This window comes from Narcine bancroftii, chromosome 4 (genome assembly GCF_036971445.1).
Source record: "Narcine bancroftii isolate sNarBan1 chromosome 4, sNarBan1.hap1, whole genome shotgun sequence".
NCBI classification, from domain to species: Eukaryota; Metazoa; Chordata; class Chondrichthyes; order Torpediniformes; family Narcinidae; genus Narcine; species Narcine bancroftii.
Genome location: NC_091472.1, coordinates 16453001 through 16472193, shown reverse-complemented (window position 1 = coordinate 16472193; position 19193 = coordinate 16453001). Strand labels below are relative to the sequence as shown.

General features: G+C 39.8%; 1 protein-coding gene across 6 annotated transcripts in view; it reads left to right on the top strand.

Annotated features, from left to right (window-relative positions):
• Positions 1-19193, top strand: part of LOC138760353 (probable methyltransferase TARBP1) — a 276950-nt gene that overhangs the window by 204923 nt on the left and 52834 nt on the right. For all 6 annotated transcript variants that reach the window (XR_011355556.1, XM_069930829.1, XM_069930827.1 and 3 more), the window contains one exon: positions 9443-9567. Coding sequence is in view for 5 of the 6 variants with exons in the window: in XM_069930829.1 (XP_069786930.1) it covers positions 9443-9567 (125 nt within the window). In the remaining variant the exon portion in view is untranslated. The remainder of the gene's footprint in view (positions 1-9442; positions 9568-19193) is intronic.

Sequence of the window (19193 nt, the reverse complement as noted above, 5' to 3'; positions counted from 1 at the left end):
ATTTTTCAGAATTTCGTCAATTCAAATTTATTGTCATCTGACTGTACAATTTCAACCTGACAAAACAGCGTTCTCCGGTCCTTGGTGCAAAACACAGACACACAACCAGACATAACACAGATACATACAGACAAACAATACATATGCAGGACAAGTATTCATAGATGTAATTAAATAAATAAATAAACCTTGTCTCATGAATATGAGAGTCTCAGATGGTTAGTGTGAGCCGTTCCTTTGGTCGCTCAACCTTCTCACTGACTGTGGAAAGAAGCTGTTCCTCGGCCTGGTGGTGCTGGCTCTGATCCTCCTGAGTCTCTTTCCTGATGGGTGCAGCTGAAAGATACTCAATTATTTTATGTGCCCTCTTCAGACAATGATCCTGGCAGATTACATCAATTGGGGGGAAGGGATAGAGGCTCGAGCGATCCTCTCTGACATTCTTGTAGTGCTGGGAATTGTCCTCCAATCCATTTCTCTGGAGCAACCATACCACGCTGTGATGCAGCCAGCCAGGACACTCTCAAGGGCTCCTGTAGAAGGTTGACATGATGCTGCCCGCTTCGGTCTTCTGAGGAAGTGCAGTCACTGTTGCACTTTCCTGACAAGTGAGGAGATGTAGCCCATGTCTACTGGTGTTTGAGAGAATTAATGTTTTGGGCGGTGAATCAAGTTCCAGTCATGCTACATTGTATGAAGCTACTTGAGTGTGGGAGCTGCATTCATTCAGGCAAAAGGAAGGTATTCTATCAGACTTGATTTTTGCTTGTAGATTTTATGTGGGCTTGTGGGTGTCAGGGTGTCACTTGCTTCTGCAAATGTAACTTCTGACCTGCTCAAGAGCAGGTATAACATTGATGTGGAGGAAAAAGATTTTCAGGGTTGCCTGTGATGTCATGTACGCACATGTTGCAGCCATAAGGTACAGGTAAAAGAATCTTGGGGTTGTATGTGATGTCACGCATCTACTCTGGCAATAAATTTGAACTTTGGCTGGTCTGTTTGAATTTCAGGGCCATGATGACTCTTGTGCATTGATGGTGGGAGATATTAGTCATATTATGGTCATTTTAATTATGGTCATTTATGGTCATATTAGATTCTCTTGTTGGAGGTCCTTGTTACCTGACAGGTTTGTGACTTGACACTTAGCAGCGTATCTAAATATTGCCTGGGTCTTGCTGCATGCAGGTGCGGCTGCTTTGTTTGCCAAGGAGTCGTGAAAGGGATTGAACCCAACAAACATCAGTACTTCTGTCCTAAGGATGGAAGGAAGGACATTGATGAAGCAGCTGATTGGACCTCTGTGGAAGACCTGCAATGATGTAGGGGACTGGAACAACCACAGCCAGTTAAACAAGAAAGTCTGCCGATGCTAGGATCAAGTGCAATCCACAAACACGGCTGGAGAAACTCTGCAGGTCACACAGCATGCCAAAGAAGTGAAGGGTAATTATTGTTGCAGGCCTGGGCCCTTTGTCAGGTTCCTGCTGAGTTATTCCAGCATGTTTGTGCATAACTACTGCAACCATCTTTCTTTGTGCATGGTGTGTTTATCCCTTAATGCCTATTCAATGTGACCAGGCCCTTGTTGCTTCGTGTGGCCTGAGTTATCGAAGTCAAGGCTAATCTCACCTCTAGAATTCAGCTGCACGTCTGGTCCAATGCAATAATGAGGTGTGTGAAACACGAGCTGTGCGTCAGTGAGTAGATGATTGAGCAAGAGCAGCTTGATAGCACTGTCAGTGTTACCTTCTTCACATTGACGATGGTGAATGGGAAGTCACTGATTCCTTTGGGCTTGTCCTGCCTTTTATGAATGGGATATACCTGGCCAGTGTTAGTAAGTAGATGCCAGTGTATGACCATATAACAGTTTGCCTGCAGGTGGAGCCGGCTCTGGAGCTCAGGTCTTCGAGGATGCTTTTATTTTTTTTAAACTTTATTTAAAATAAAACCACTAAGCAAACATATTACAATATTTCAAACTTAATGCAAATACATGTGGTATTTATATAAAAAAAGAAAAACCTCCTATTAATCCCCCCAACCTCTATAAACTCAAACAAAAAGAGAAGAGGGGCAAGAAAACCACAACAGGAATACTTCACTTTTCCGATACTTTCAAATATATACAGACCTATAAGAGAAAGGGAATGTTCAAGGTTCATTTAAATTTTAATACCAACAGTTTGTAAATATGGGCCCCATATTTTCCAAAATATATGATATTTATCTCTTTAATTATAAGTAATATTCACAAGTGGAATGCAGCTCTGAACTTCTACATGCCATCTATCCATTCCCAAATCAGCACCAGATTTCCAAGTTATAGCAATTTGAACAATTTTTACTTGATGCATATTCAGTTTTAATTTAGGTTTAATCCTTCTGATATCTCCCAGTAAAAATAACATTGGATCCTGTGGGAATTTTACTCCAGTTATTCGTTCTAATATATTACCCATTTCAAGCCAAAAGTTTTAAATGTAGAACACTGCCAAGTTGAATGCAAAAGAGTGCCAACTTCTTGTCCATATCTGAAACATAAATCTAAGTAAGTCTAATTAATATTATTTGAAGATACTTTTCTTGTCCTTTGCTGTATCCAATGCTCATGTGATGTAAATAGTAATGTGTCACATTCATCTGATAGGCTTGACCATTGTTGATAATGGGTAAGCCCCTTCGTTCCATCAGATGCTTAATTATTGGTAAAGCAGACCCGATCGCTTAATCGAATTGATATCAGAATGGCGAACACTGGCGCACCTCAGGACTGTGTGCTCATCCTGCTCCTGTTCACGCTAACGACCCACAACTGGATCGCCGGATCCAGCTCCAACAGTGTCATCAAGTTTGTGGATAACGCAACAGTCGTTGGCCTCATCAGCAACAATGATGAGTTGCACTACTGAGAAGAGGTGGAATATCTCATGAAATGGTGCGAGAATAACAGCCTGAGTCTCAACATGGACAAGACAAGGGAGATAATCGTGGACTTCAGAAGAAAGTCATTCCTTGGATTTCACTTAAACATGAAGGCAAAACAGCGACTGCACTTCCTGAGAAGACTGAAGCAGGAAAGGCTACTGGCCTCCGTTACGTCAACCTTCCATAGGAGCTTTATCAAGAGCATCCTGGCTGGCTACATCACAGTGTGGTACGGTTATTGCAGAGAAATGGATTGGAGGTCAATCCACAGGACAATAAGAGCAGCAAAGAGGATCACAGGTGTCACCCTTGCCCCACCCCCCACCATCAACCTGATCTAACAGGATCATTTTCTGAGGAGGGCGCACAAAATCATTGAGGACCCCTTCCACCCTGCACACAGCAGGTTTCAGCTGCTCCCATCAGGGAAGAGACACAGGAGAATCAGAGCCAGTCCTACCAGGCTGAGGAACAGCTTCTTCCCACGGGCAGTGAGTGAAACAACAAAGGAACTGCTCACTCAAACCATCCGAGACTCTTATATTCATGGTATAATATTTATTTGTATAGATAGACACTTATCCGGCATATGTATTGTTTGTCTATGTGTGAGTGTTTTGCACACTGAGGAGTGGAGAATACTGTTTCATCGGGTTGTATTTGTACATTCGAATGACAATAAACTGGACTTGAATTATCTACTACCATTCATTGTTGGATGAGGCAGGACTGTTGAGTATTGATCGGATCCATCGGCTGTTAGATCACTGAGCTCTTTCCTTTCCATGCTGCTTTTGCTTTGTGTCGTGCATGCCGTACTGTGTTGTATCTTCATCATCTTCTCCACAAGTGTCTCTGTTGAATTTCACAGCTATTTGATTTTAGCTGCAAAAAAAACATTTTCATCCATGCAGTTTGCAACTCTAACAATATTAATAAGAGCAAACATTTTTCACAGTTGATTAAATGTTTTGTTCGTAGTAAGCAAATTTGAATTTAATTTGTTCGAGTTACATGACCTCTAGAGCTCTGAATGTTAAATGGATATCAGGGGTTGACTCTGTGGTTATGATGTATTGCGTGGGATTGATCTGTTTTTTTTATAAATTCAGTTTGTGCTTATGTTCTGAATTACCATCTTGAATATTTTTGGTTCGTAAAAGCTTGAGGCAAAGAATTCATCTTTTGGTTTCTTTAATAAATCATACTTGAGTTGGTACTGACACTAAGCAATCCCAGCAGACTCAAAGCTGCCACCCACATTTTTACCTGTCTGGGTTATTCCCCATCCTTTTGTTTCATTGTGGAATTTAAGAGAATATCTGGACAATCGCTTCACTTTCCACCTTTGCTCTGTCCTCATCAATGACCAGGATCTCCCAGTGGCCAACCATTTCATTTCTGTGCCCCCATGCTGATAGGGTGTCCATGAGCTCATATACTGTCCCACCAAGACCACCTGTAAATTGGAGGAATAAAACTGAGTTTTCCGTCTGGGCACCCTCAAACGGATGGCATTAACATCAACTTCTCTGGATTCTGCTGGCATACTCCCCTGTTCTCCTTCCCTCTGTCTTCTTTCCTCCAGATCCCCATTCACAGAGCCATTCCCCCATCCCCCCGTTTGGTGGTATGCCCTCCCTCCCTAATCCATCTATTACCTTCTGTCTGTGGGACTGTGTTCCTCCCCCCCCCCCCTCACCATTTTGTTTGGTCCCTGTCTATATTTTGTTCATATGCTCATGAAGGACTCAAGCCTGAAACTTTGGTTATGTATCTTCATCTTTGCTATATACGGTAAGCTGTTTGTTTGACCTACTGAGTTTCTCCAGCTTTGTGTTTTTGTCCGCAACATTCATGTTTTGAAAATCGCCTTCCACAAGCACAATGAAGCAGTGCATTGCTGTAGAGAATTTAATAGTGTTTGAAAAAAAAAATTTTAATTAGAACTTGTGGGTGTCTTTTCCTAATTAATGATTGGAAAAATGTATTCAAGCCCTCAAGGTATGGTTTCTCACCTCCACCCTCAGTGCTAAGTTTGCCGTAGCGTTTCTCAAGCAAAACAGATTGCTGAGAGGAAGGATTGCTGATCTTTTCCAATTAATTCCTTCTTGCTATGGGAATTTCAGTGTATTGTATGTGTGAATTTTACCAGCCGCTTATACTAATGTAATATTTTTCCCAATTTACTTTCTTATACATTTCATATTTTCTTTGTTCTCAGTTCTTTCATGCAGTGTGTGATTATACACATCATACTCTGCAATTGAAAATCTTTTGAACTCACTGGTATTCCATTTAAAATAAAGCAAAAATGGAAGAAAAAAATTGGCAGTTGATTTAGATCATTGCAACCCTTGTTCTGTGAGGAAAATGGAGAAACTACCTTTACTGGGAGAGAAAAACATGGATTCATCCGTGTATGTTACTGTTTGCTGTTTCTCTCTCCCTAAATTTTTTATTTTCAGGATGGTGGTGAAGAGTCTGATGAAAGACAAATATTAGAATCTTCCAGGAAAGGGGTTAAGGTTTAATATATACTGAATTTAGAACATTAAAAAAAAACTACAGCACAACACAGGCCCTTTGGCCCTGGATGTTGTGCCGACCTTTATATTCCTGCCAAAAAAGAAAGCCCTTCCTATCTCATAACCCTCTATTTTTATTTTATCGTATGACTAAGAGTCTCTTAATGTTTCAGCCTCCACCACCAACCCTGGCAAAGCATTCTGGGCACCCACAACTCTGTGTGTTTTTAAAAAAAATCCCTTTGATGCCTCCCCAAAACTTTCCTCCCTTCATTTGACTTGGAGCAATTTACTGCATGGAAATGGAATCTTCAGTCCAACAACTAAGTTTTCCACCCAAATTCGTCACATTTGCTTGCATTCCGCCCCAGCGTCTCTCACACTTTCCCATCCGTGTACCTGATTACCTGTTTGGAACTCACCTTTGTCCTCCCTTCTAAGTGAATCAAGTCACCCAATTGGAAACTTCTTCCTAACTCAAGCTGGATTTAGTTTTATAGAGTCCCAACGTAAATGCTACCAAGGATAAAGAGGTGGCAAATGCCATTATCACAAATCCAGAAACTCAAGGATATGCTAACTGAAAAGAAGCCAGAGATCAAGTAACAGTTAATTGAACAAATTTTGACTGCTTTAAATTTAAATTTAGACACAGCACAGTAACAGGCCCTTTCGGCCCACTAGCACATGCTGCCCGATTTCAGCCAATTGACCTACAACCCCTGAACGTTTTTGTTTGGAGGGTGGGAGGAAACCAGAGCAGCCGGAGTAAACCCACACAGTAACAGAGGGCAAGTACAAACTCCTTACAGACAGCGCTAGATTTGAACCCAGGCCCCGATTGCTGGCGCTACAACAGCATTGTGCTGACCATTATGACCTAAGCATGTCTAATCAAAGCATCCAACTGTTACTGAAATATATGTGTGTGTCTGTATTATATTTCTCTTTTAATTAGCCTTGTTCTTTGTGTCCAAGCTATGGTCATAAGTTACTATTCCCATTTATGAAATAAGCAACAAAGGCCAACCTTTGTATATCCAATCACTTCATCGTTAGATTGAGTCTAATTTTACAACACAAAACTCGTAGCATACTATTTCTGGTAGGAATCATGTATTTCAACTGCAGCTGACAGTTCTTCATTGAAAACTTGTGGAGGTCTCTGAATTAAATTTCTATGCTTCATTATGTTCTGCCACAGTTCAGTTAACGTAATTTATCACTTTTAATATTACGCAGTCTCTATTGAATTTAAATTGTAATTGATTTTGACATTCTGAAAATTTAAGTGATATCTTTGCAGTACTGATGTATTTGACATGATAACTTTGTCTCCATGAAATCTTTTCCAAGAATACTATACCATTTCTGCATGGGAGCAAAGTTTGTTGGTTATTTATTTTTTAATTTAAATTTAAAAAAATTTAAACATTTTAAAATTTAAATTAAATTTATATTTAGACAGGCATTTTCAGCCCACAAGTCTATGCCACCCAATTAACCTTCACCCCCAGTACATTTTGAACCAGGGCCCCTGGGAAAAACCCACGCAGACATGGAGAGAACGTACAAACTGCTTGCAGACAGCGCAGGATTTGAACCCCTGTGCTGATTGGTGGTAGTGTCGAGGCGTGGTGCTGAACTGTGCTGCCCAGAAGGACCTTGGACTTGAAAAGTTGGATCTCTTTTTCTTACCACAGTTGCTGCCTGACCTGCTGAGCATTTCCAGCTCTTTCCTGTTTTTGTTTCAGATTTCCATTATCTGCATCATTTTAAAAAATAATTTCAATTACAGGAATTCGTTGAACTGTTTTTTTTAAATTAGGGTGCACCTTTTGATTCTAATTATTTTTTTCCAATGCTCCCTTGTAAATTTTTTTTATCTTGGTTGCAGTATCAATTCAAGAACTCATTCAAAGGACTGCACACTATGTATCTCTTTTTTTTCTCCCTTTATATTAATGTAGAAAACAGTTTTCATCAATTCAGGAATAATCTTCTATCTTCCAAATCAGATTTTGATTTATTTTGCTGTGAGCATGTGACCTGCATTTTCTTGCCCATATCATTCAAGATTATTTTATTGTCATGTCATAAAACAAATGTAATACACAAAATTACATTTAATCTGCCCCAAAGCTGAATTTCCTGGCACCCCTGATAGAGATGCAAAAAAGGGACCTTTCAAGGTCACTGAGTGTCAATGGATTCGTCCCCAGAGTTCCCACAGCCTCTGCAGCCACACAGCCTTCAATCCAAATGATCGGGAACCCGAGCTCCAGATCCAAACACAATCAGGAAGCCTTCAGTGCCCAAGGCCACCCTTCCCACCTTTGCCACCCATTTGCATCCTGGTTCTGATACCTGGTACCTCTTCATCCAGTTTTGAGAAAGTCTCCAGCAATCCGCAGCCTGATGTGAGTTGTTCAACTGCAAGTTGCCAGCAGCCCACAGCTGCATGGGTTCCTGCCGCCTGTCTGTTCTTAAGCTTCAAAGCTCCTCATTGGTCTGCTGCCGTGGTCACTGTCCCGTAGGGTCATTTCTGCTTCTCCTTCTCAACCTGGGGGAGAGTGTTCTCCCCAATACTGGCACCCTGCTCAAGTCCTCTGCTTCCCCGGAGTCTGCAACCTCTTGCTACTTCCACCTTGGGCCCAGAATTTTAAAATAAAATACCGTCAGCTCCATTGAAAGCCCATACGGAGCCATCGGTCATTGGACTGGGCAGTAGAACCCTGCAGAGGAGCGCTACATTTCCACTCCATGCTCTTCCGGACCTGCACCAATGGCAAACTGCCATTACAGCAATTCCAGCAATGCCTCCACTAGTTTTATTTGTGTGATGAGTCTAAGGTGGCTCTGTGAAAATTTATTTTTGGTGCACATTGTGAATAAATCAACTGTTCCCTTGTATTTAGTTGTATGAGTCTGATTCAGGATTGACCCTACTGGTCTTTGCAGTTTATATTCTGTATAAAGGGCATTCTTAGCCCCCTGCTCTACTCCCTTCTACTGTGTGGCTCAGTATGACAACAACACCATCTACAAATTTGCTGATGTTACCACAGTAGTGGGGTGTATAAAAATGGGCGTTGAGTCAGGATATAGGAGGGAGATTAGAAACTTGGCTGAATGTTGAACTAATAACAACCTCGCACTGAATGTCACCAAAACCAGGGAGCTGATTGTTGACTTCAGGAAGGGAAAATCAGAGGTGTACAATCCAGTGATCATTGGGAAAACAAAGGTGGGGATGGTAAGCAAATTAAAGTTCTTGGGAGTCACTATTTTGTAGGATCTTTCCTGGACCCAACACACTAATGGCATCATGAAGAAAGCACATTAGCACCTCTGCTTCCTCCCGGAGTTTGCCGACATTTGGTATGACATCAGAAACCCTTGCAAATTTCTACAGATATGTGCTGGATAGTGTGCTGACCAGCTGCATTATGGTCTGGTATAGGAACACCAGTACCCCGAGCATAAAGATGTGCAAAAAGGTGATTGTCAGAGCCCAGAACATCACAGGTAAAACCCTCCCCACAATTGAGAACATCTACAGGGAATATTGTTGTCAGAGAGAGCAGCTATCATCCAGGATCCAACACCACCCAGCCTACGCTCTGTTCTCGCTGCTACCATCAGAAAAGAGGTCTAGGTACCACAAGATTCACACCACCAGATTCAGGAATAGCTGCCCCCACTCCACCATCAGACTCAATCAGGGACACATTTAAGGACTCTCACTGTTGATTTTTTATCTCTTTATGGCACAGTCAGATAGTTTACATTTCTTTATTTGTTTATATACATGTGTTTATATACACAGTTTTTTGTCACTACCAACAAAGTGGTGATTCTGCCTCTTTTTTATGCCTCTTTTTTCTGCCTCGCCTGCAGGAAATCTAATATCAGGTTCGTTTGTAACGTCGTGTATTCACTCTGACAATACACCTGAACTTTGAACTTTTTCTACGCAGGTTTATGTCGAACAAGTGAGATATTTGGGGCTTCTGCACTGGTGGTGAGGAACAGGCATTGTGTAAATGACAAGGAATTTCAGGCCCTGAGTGTATTAGCAGAGCAATGGCTAACCGTCATTGAGGTGAGTACAAGGTTCCCAGTTTGATTTCTTTGATTTCATATATCATTAAAGAACAGATGAAAGAATGGTTCTGTTCTGTCGAACTCTGGGGAGGAAAGTGGACTTAAGTTATCAATCTTTGGAGCAAACAACTGCAGATGCTCAAAAGCAGAGAATTCTGAAAGTGCTCACAGATCAGTCAGCATCAATCAATCGTTGAAATTCCCTCTGACCTCTCCACCTAGTGCAACTTAAACACACTTATCTTCTCTTTCCCAGATCTGATGAGGGATCCTTGAGCCAAAACTTTTAACTCTATTTATAGGTCGGTGATGTTATTACAGTGCTAGCAGCCAGGTTTCAAATCTATCGCTGTCTGTAAGGAGTTTCTCCTTTCTCCATGTGACCTGCATGGATTTTCCCTGGGTGCTACGGGTTCCCCTCACTCCTCAAAATGTGCCGGGTGTAGATTTGTTGGGTATAATAGGACAGCATGGGTTTCAATGGCTGGAAATAGCTTCTAACGTGTTGTAAATTTAAAAAGATTTCTCTTTCCACTAAAGTTGCCAGGCCTAAAGAGCCCTTTTGTAATCCTGCTTGTCATGAGGTATTGAACGAAAAAAATAGGAGCAGAAATAGGCCATCCGGCCCGTCGAGCCTGCTCCGCCATTCAATAACATCATGGCTGATCTGATCATTGACTCAATTCCACCGACCTGCCTTTTCCCCATATCCCTTAATTCCATTTTTATGTAAAAATATATCTAACTGAACCTTAAATAAGTTTAATGAAGTCGCCTCAACTGCTTCCCTGGGCAGAGAATTCCACAGATTCACTACTCTATGGGAAAAACAGTTTTACCTCATCTCCGTTTTAAATCTACTCCCCTGAATCTTGAGGCTGTGTCCCCTAGTTCTGGTCTCACCTACCAGTGAAAACAATTTTCCTGCCTCTATTTTATCTGTCCCTTTCATAATATTCTATGTTTTTGTAAGATCTCCTCTGATTCTTCTGAATTCAAGTGAATATAATTCCAGACGATTTAATCTCTCCTAGTAGGTCAACCTCCTCTCTAGGATCAACCTGATGAACCTCCGGTGGACTGTCTTCAAGGCCAGGAGATCAGAACTGTGCACAGAACTCTGGGTGCGGCCACACCAGGACTTTGTACAGTTGTGCATGACTTCCCTGCTCTTGAATTCAATTCCTCTATCAATGAAGGCCAACATTCCATTTGCCTTCATACCATTTAAATAATAATCTGCTCTTCTATTTTTCCTACCAAAGTGGATGACTTCTCATTTACTAACGTTGTATTCCATCTGCCAGACTTTTGCCCACTCACCTAACTTAACTAGATCCTTCTGCAGCCTCTCCATATCCTCTGCACAATTTGTGTTTCCACTCAATTTAGTATCATCCACAAACTTGGTAACACTACACTCCGTCCCCTCTTCCAGATCATCAGGGTAAGTGGAGAACAGATGCGGGCCCAGCACCGACCCCTGCGGCACTCACTTACCACTGTCTGCCAATTAGAAAAACACCCATTTATCCCAACTCTCTGCCTTCTGTCAGTTAATCAATCCTCAATCCATGCCAATATACTTCTCTCGACTCCATTCTGTATCTTATTGATAAGTTTCTTGTGCGGCACCTTATCAAACACCTTCTGGAAATCCAAATACAACATTAACCAGTTCCCCTCTATCTACCGCACCCATTATATCCTCAAAGAACTGCAGCCAGTTTGTCAAACAAGACCTCTCCTTTCTGAATCCATGCTGCCTGATGGAACCCCCTTCGTTCTAAATGTTTCGCTATTTCATCCTTAATGACAGCTTCAAGCATTTTCTGACTACAGACATGAAGTTAACTGGCCGATAGTAACCCATCTTCTGCCTACATCCCTTTTCAAAAAGTGCCTGACATTTGCTGTTTTCCATTCTTCTGGGACTTGCCCAGAATCCAGAGAATTTTGGTAAAGGACTACCAACGCATCGACTATAACTCCCGCCATTTCCCTCAATACCCTGCGAAGCATCCCATCAGGACCAGGGGATTTGTCTGCTTTCAGCCCCATTAGTTTGCAACAATTATTTATCGAGGCCCTCACCTCCTTTTGCATCCCTTTGGCATGCTGGACGTGTCTTTCACTGTAAAGACTGATAAAAAAAAATTGTTCAATGCCTCAGCCATTTCCTCATTATTCAGTATCAATTTCCCTCTCTCACCTTCCAAGGAACCTATGTTGACTATAGTTGCCCTCTTCCCATTTTATATATTTATCTTTTTTTGCCATTTTGTGCTGATTTATCTTCATAATCCTTCTTCCCTTTCCTTATTTCTTGCCTAGTTGTCCTTCACATTTTCCTAATCTTTCAGTTTCCCACTAATCTTGGCCATCTGTTTGCTCCATCCAGCAAGATGTATGTGGAATTATGTCTTGAATCGGTGGTCACCTGTTTATGGAACACTCCCCAAATGTTTTGAAAATGTAAATGAAAACTGTGCATAGAATTGGTGAGGCTGCACCTGGGGTATTGTGTTTCCTCACTTGAGAAAGAATATATTAAACAGTTAATGGTATTAATGAAAGATATGAATCTGGTAGATATATGGAGAAAATTAAATTCTAAGGAGAAGTATAAGTACAATTACAAGGGTGAGTTTTTAAAGCTGAATATAAGAATAGGATTTTATCTGATTATTCTTTGTTGTTAATTACCTGTACTGGTTCAGAGAGAGTGGAGAATGTTTATCGTTGGTGATTCAATCCTATATTGTTGAGAAATCCTGAATTTATTACATTTATAAGGGATTTATTACATTTATTTTGAAAATAAATGTAGGTTCAGTTGATAGTAAATTTGTTCTATGGAATGCTTTGAAAGCTTATTTGCAGGGACAATTATTAGTTATACTGTTAAAATTATGAAACAATACATGGCTGAGATTCATAAATTGGAGAAGGAGATAGAGATTTTGGAAAAGGATTTACAGCGAGATTCTACGGAAGTTAAGAAAGCACGTTTAGTTAATTTGAAATTACGGTACAACTCGTTACAGACTTATAAGTTTGAGAAATTACAGAGAACTAAACCGATATTATGAGTTGGGTGAGAGAGCTCATAAAGTTTCAGCTTGGCGGTTAAAAACAAAGCAAGCTTCTAGAACAATAAATGCTATCAGACATGATTCAATGATTACATATAAACCTCAGAATTAATGATGAGTTTCGTACATTTTATAAGAAATTGTATACTTCTGAAGTATTGGAAGATGAAGTTAAAATTGATAATTTTTTGTATGACTTAGACTTACCTTCTTTGAAGGATACAGATATTAAGGATCTAGATGCTTCTTTTACTGTAGAAGGACTTCGATCTATGCCTGGTGGGAAGTCTCCAGGGGACGATGGTTTTACTTCTGAATTTTATAAAGAATTTCACGACTTATTAATTCCTTTATTGATGGATGTATGGAAACAGATGATGGAGAATGGCTCTTTTCCGGATTCTTTTTCTAAAGCAATTATTACAGTTATTCTTAAGAAGGATAGAGACCCACTAAAGTCAGGATCTTATAGACCTATTTCTTTATTGAATGTAGATTATAAAATTGTTGCCAAGGTGTTGGCTAATAGATTAGCTAAATACTTATCAGATTTGATTCATGTAGATCAGGCGGGTTTTATTAAAAATTGATATTCAGCAGATCATTTCTCTTGATGTAGAAAAGGCCTTTAATAGAGTGAAATGGAGTTTTTTGTTTAAAGTTTTGGAGAAGTTTAATTTTGGGCCTCTTTTTATTGGTTGGATTAAGGTTTTATATAAAAATCCTACTGCTAGGGTTGTGACAAATGGACAAGTATCTTTACCTTTTATGTTATCTAGATTGACTAGACAAGGCTGTCTTTTGTCACCAGCTCTATTTGCATTGGTTATTGAACCCTTAGCTCAGATGATTAGACAAGATAGTAATATTAAGGTGAAAGCTGATAAATATAAAATAAATTTGTTCGCAGATGATGTTTTGATATATTTAACACAATCTTTGTTGTCTTTGTGGAATCTACATGATAGGTTGGAGCAGTATGGTGAAATATCGGATTATAAAATTAATTGGGAAAAGAGTGAAATTATGCCTTTAGCTGAAAAGAATTATTCATTTTGCAAGCATATTGTGAAATTTAAATGTCTTGACCGGATTAAATATTTAGGTATTGTTTTTGGCTTGGCTTCGCGGACGAAGATTTATGGAGGGGGTAAAAAGTCCACGTCAGCTGCAGGCTCGTTTGTGGCTGACAAGTCCGATGTGGACAGGCAGACACGGTTGCAGCGGTTGCAGGGGAAAATTGGTTGGTTGGGGTTGGGTGTTGGGTTTTTCCTCCTTTGCCTTTTGTCAGTGAGGTGGGCTCTGCGGTCTTCTTCAAAGGAGGTTGCTGCCCGCCAAACTGTGAGGCGCCAAGATGCACGGTTTGAGGCGTTATCAGCCCACTGGCGGTGGTCAATGTGGCAGGCACCAAGAGATTTCTTTAGGCAGTCCTTGTACCTCTTCTTTGGTGCACCTCTGTCACGGTGGCCAGTGGCGAGCTCGCCATATAACACGATCTTGGGAAGGCGATGGTCCTCCATTCTGGAGACGTGACCCATCCAGCGCAGTTGGGTCTTCAGCAGTGTGGACAGCATCGAGGTATTACAATAGATAGTAATTATAATCATTTATATGAAATGAATTACATTTATTGTCTAAAATTAAATATGATTTAAATCGGTGGAAATATTTACCTATAACATTAATAGGATGTGTTAATTGTGTTAAAATGAATATCTTTCCCCGAATTCAATATCTCTTTCAATCTATCCCTTGCAAGATTCCTCAAAAAATTTTCAAGATTTGAATGCTTTGGTGAGGAGGTTTTTCTGGCAAGGTAAAATGGTAAGGGTGTCATTACAGAAATTAACTTGGAAATATGCATTAGGAGGATTGCAGCTTCCTAATTTACAGAATTATTATGAATTGGCACAGTTGAAATTTATTAATCAGATGTTTGAGGTGGATAAACCTTTGATATGGGCTAATATTGAATTATCTCAGATTAGTGAGAAGAAGAAGGACCAGTTTATTTATAGATGGAATCATCAGTTATTAAGTAATTATAATTTGCCTGTGTTGAAACATTTAATGGAATTATGGATTAAAAAGAATGAAATTAAGGTAAAATTTTGGCTAAAACTCCTCTGTTTCAAAATAAGCTTTTTGCTTTTACACTTACACTAATCAACTTTTGAAGTTGTGGGAACTGAAAGGAATTAAATTGGTAGAAGATTGTTTTAAAGCAGGATATTTTATTTTGTTTCAAAGAATGAAAGAGAAATATGAAATATCTTCGAATACTCTTTTTTCTTATTATCAAGTTAAAGCATTATTGTTGGCTAATTTTGGGCGTACGTTAGTTACCTCGGCAGTCGAAATTTGAAATTCTACTTACTGATGGTGGTAAGAAAGGATTTATATCTGAGATGTATGCTTTATTGCAGAATAAAATGTTCAAGCCGGATATTTATAAATCTAAATTAAAATGGGAAAAAGATTTTTCCATATCTATTGTGTTAAAATGAATTGTGTTAAAATGAATATCTTTCCCCAAATTCAATATCTCTTTCAATCCTATCCCTTGCAAGATTCCTCAAAAAATTTTCAAAGAAATTAAGGAAATATGTTTATTTCTTCTGATTTATGTTTTAGATGCTATAAGGAAGTTGGTTCTTTTTCTTACATTTTTTACTTGGTTACACAAGACAGTGAGACCTTTTTGGTACAGAATTAAGGAATTTTTAGAAGCTATTTTTATATTTAAAATTTCACTTGATCCTTTGGTATTTTTATTGGGCTATATTAAGAGATTGAGCTTGGAGTTAAAATTGAATAAGTTTCAAATTGATTTTTTGAGATTAGCTTTAGCTGTGGCTAGGAATTGTTTGGCAATTACTTGGAAAAATGAGACTGATTTGAGTATTCAGAGATGGCATTTGGAAATGAGATCTTGTATTCCATTGGGAAAGATAACATATAATCTACGTAATAATTATTCATTTTTTGTTAAAACCTGAAGTTTATATATATAAATATATATATATATATATATATATATATATATGGAATATATGCAATTGAATCATTAATTTTTTTTCTCCCACACATTGGTGGTGGTGCCCCAAACCATGGCAAATAACTAAAGGGTGTTATGTTAATTGATCTCCTCTTCTTGCTTTTTCTCTTTCTTTCTTCTTTGGGAAGTTAGAGGGGGGCTGGGAGGGTGGGGTGAGTTAGGGTAGGGCAGTGGTTCCCAACCTTTTTCTTTCCACTCACATCCCACTTTAAGTATTCCCTATGCCATAGGTGCTCTGTGATTAGTAAGGGATTGCTTAAGGTGGGATGTGGGTGGGAAGAAAAAGGTTGAAATCACTGTTTTAATTGTACCTAATTGACTCGTTATGTGCACCGTTTCATAACTCCAAAGGAAATGGGCCAATGACAATTTGACTTGAGCAAAATATTTCAGTAACGATTGGGTCTAGAGCAGTGATTCTCAACTTTCCTTTCCCACTCAAATACCACCTTAAGCAATCCTTTACTAATCACAGAGCACCAATAGCATTGGGATTACTTAAAGGTGTATGTGAGTGGAAAGAAAAAGGTTGGGAACCACTGGGATAGGGGGTGGGGGGTGGGTTGTAAGGGGTAAAATGTTATGTACCTATTCCTATTTTCATTGTATGATTATTAAATAATTTTTTTTTAAAAAGAGAAAGAATATATGGGCTTTGAAGGCTGTACAAAGGAGGTCCACCAGATTGATTCTGGAGATGAGGGGGTTAGCCTATGAGGAGAGACTGTTGACTGAGACTATATTCACAAGAGTTTAAAGGATGAGTGGGAATGGATAGACAAAAGTAGGGAGGTCGTTTCCTCTGGCAGGTGAGACTAGATGTAGGTGGCATAGCTTCAAGGATGTGGGGGGTGGGGGGGAATGGTGGGTGTAGATTTAATAAAGAGATGAGGAGGTACTACTTCTCCCAGGGACAAGTAAATCTATGGAATTTTCTGCCTCAATAAAGCAGCAAATGCAACCTCATTGATGCAGGTCTATTGAATAATAGGGGAATGAAGGATTGTGGGGAACAGGGAAGTAGGTGGAGCTGAGTGGCAGGACTGGCTCCACAGACTCTCCTACTTCTTTTGTTTAGTAAAGCGGATGGTTAGCCAAGTGGTTAGTGCTTCGCGATTACGGTGCTGGCAACCCGGGTCGAATCCGATGCTGTCTATAAGGAGTTTGTACATTCTCCCCATGTTTGCGTGAGTTTTCCCGGATGCTCTGGTTTCCTCCCACCTTCCAAACGTTCTGGGCTATAGGTTAATTTGAGTGTATTTGGCCGGCAGGGGTTTAAGTGGCCAGAATTGGCTTCTATTGTGTTGTAAATAAATTTAAAATTGTTATTCGAAAAGGTGTGTACATTATAGTGGCTTGAGAGAAACAAGACCACTGGGCTGAAATAATTGATAAATCAAGTGGAGCCACAAAGAAACAACAGAAACCTGAAAGGATCAAAGTGAGTTTGATATAATGAAAGAGAAGGCAACAGGCTGCAGTGGTTGGCAAAGAGCAAGGTGCAGTGTATTAGGTGGATAATTAAAGTGTGATTAAACTTAACATTTAAATCTCGATCTGCTTATGACCGATTAAAGAATTGGAGTGCTCTTGCCCTCCCTCAAGTGTCAAAGTATAATGAGCCAAGTAGCACAAAAATATTTAAATCTCATCTTGTGTTGTGTGTGTGGGCACATGTACACAGGCGTGATAAACCTTTATAATGTTTTGCTGAAGGGTTGAATGATAAACGATGGTCTTGTTTCAATAAATAATAACACCTCTAGATTTTGGCTGACAAATGCTGCTGTGAGATTCAGGTCTATTCACTGATGCATTATAGATTGGCCAAACATCTTCACATTCCTGGCACCTCATCTTCTATCACTGAGAAGAGCAGTATGTAAATGTGAAATGGGTTGTGTCTCACTTCCAAAAGTGAACAGCCCAGCTGCAGATACGATATTATAAAAGTGATTAGGAAAGCGCTCAGTAGATCTGGCGGAATAGGGTGGGAATTAGTAAAACTGCCAAGCACCTGCACATTCTATTTTTGTACTGGTAAAACATGCATATTTAATGATGTATCTATTGTAGCATACTTGGCATTTGCAACATCTCATTCAGGAAGCATCACTCAGAAGTGAAGCAAACAGAACATATTGGAAGCACTCAGCAGATCAAACAGCATCTGTGGGGAAAGAACTGGAGCCAATTCTGTCACAGATGCTGCTTCACCTACCACAGGATTCTCCATTTTTTTGATCTGGAATTTCCAGTTCTTTGTTCCAACCACCCAGACTTTGTCAAGACGTAGTTTTGGCTTATATCTATGTTGATTTTTAAATGGGGTGGGGGGGGGGGGGGGGAAGCTTCAATACAATGGGCTGATCACTTTTGAATGAGAAATGGATATTCAAGGTACTGAGGAAGAGCAATCACTGTGTGGATTGGCCAAATAGAACAGGCTGATATCGAAGTGCATCTGGCACGTGGTGTCAACTTGCGATGGTTTCGATAGGATCGATGTCGGATTACATGCTGTTACGTTTCTGTTTCGAAGTGCATATTTAAAAATTCTTTAACTTATTGCGGAAGTAAATAAATAATTATAAAAAATACACACTCAGAAAAAAAGCTGTACCATTTCAATGAAAATGCTGAACTGTTGGATTTTTGCAGTCTATCAACATCAGGGAGTTAATTAGTTTGAGAAAATGTAACACCTGTACAAGGTGTGATAATTGAATGGAAAATGTGAATTGAAATATCAAATCAAAATTTACATTATAATAATTATTTTGACAAATATCCGAATTGGTTAACTGCATTTTCCGGATATCTGAGAAATGCCTTTAAGCAGCCCAGTTTAAGTAGCAGAATACTTGTATCGGCTGTCGCTGATTGACACCTCCACACTGCCTTTGCCAATCCCAACACCTTCCCACCGCTGTCGCGGAACCTGCCCGGGAGCCCAAGGTCCCTGCTCTGATCCCAGCCCAGTAGTAACAACAAAGAACAAGGGAAGATTTTTCAAGTATGAAATGAAGTTTAATTCTTACCTTGAATACACTTGAGTACACGAGAGGTCTGTTGAATTCAAAATAGCACTAACAGCATGACAGAGTCTTACTTGAGCATGACAGGTTAAAAAAAATCCACTTTTTTCCAACTTGTGATGTCATGTCGCCACCGAAATTTTTCGAGCATAGCTGACAATTTCGGTAAAGTGGCTTTTAGATAATCGGAAACCTATTGTATCAACTTATTAAATTATAAATGAGATGGCCATACTTGTAAACTATATGCTGCAGATCAGCTTAACCTTCATAGAACATTAGAGCACCAAATAGGCCCTTCGGCCCCTCTAGTCTGTGCCAAACTATTATTCTGCCTCGACCCAGTAACCTACACCCATCCTTCTTTCTTTGGCTTGGCTTCGCAGACGAAGATTAATGGAGGGGTATGTCCACGTCAGCTGCAGGCTGGTTT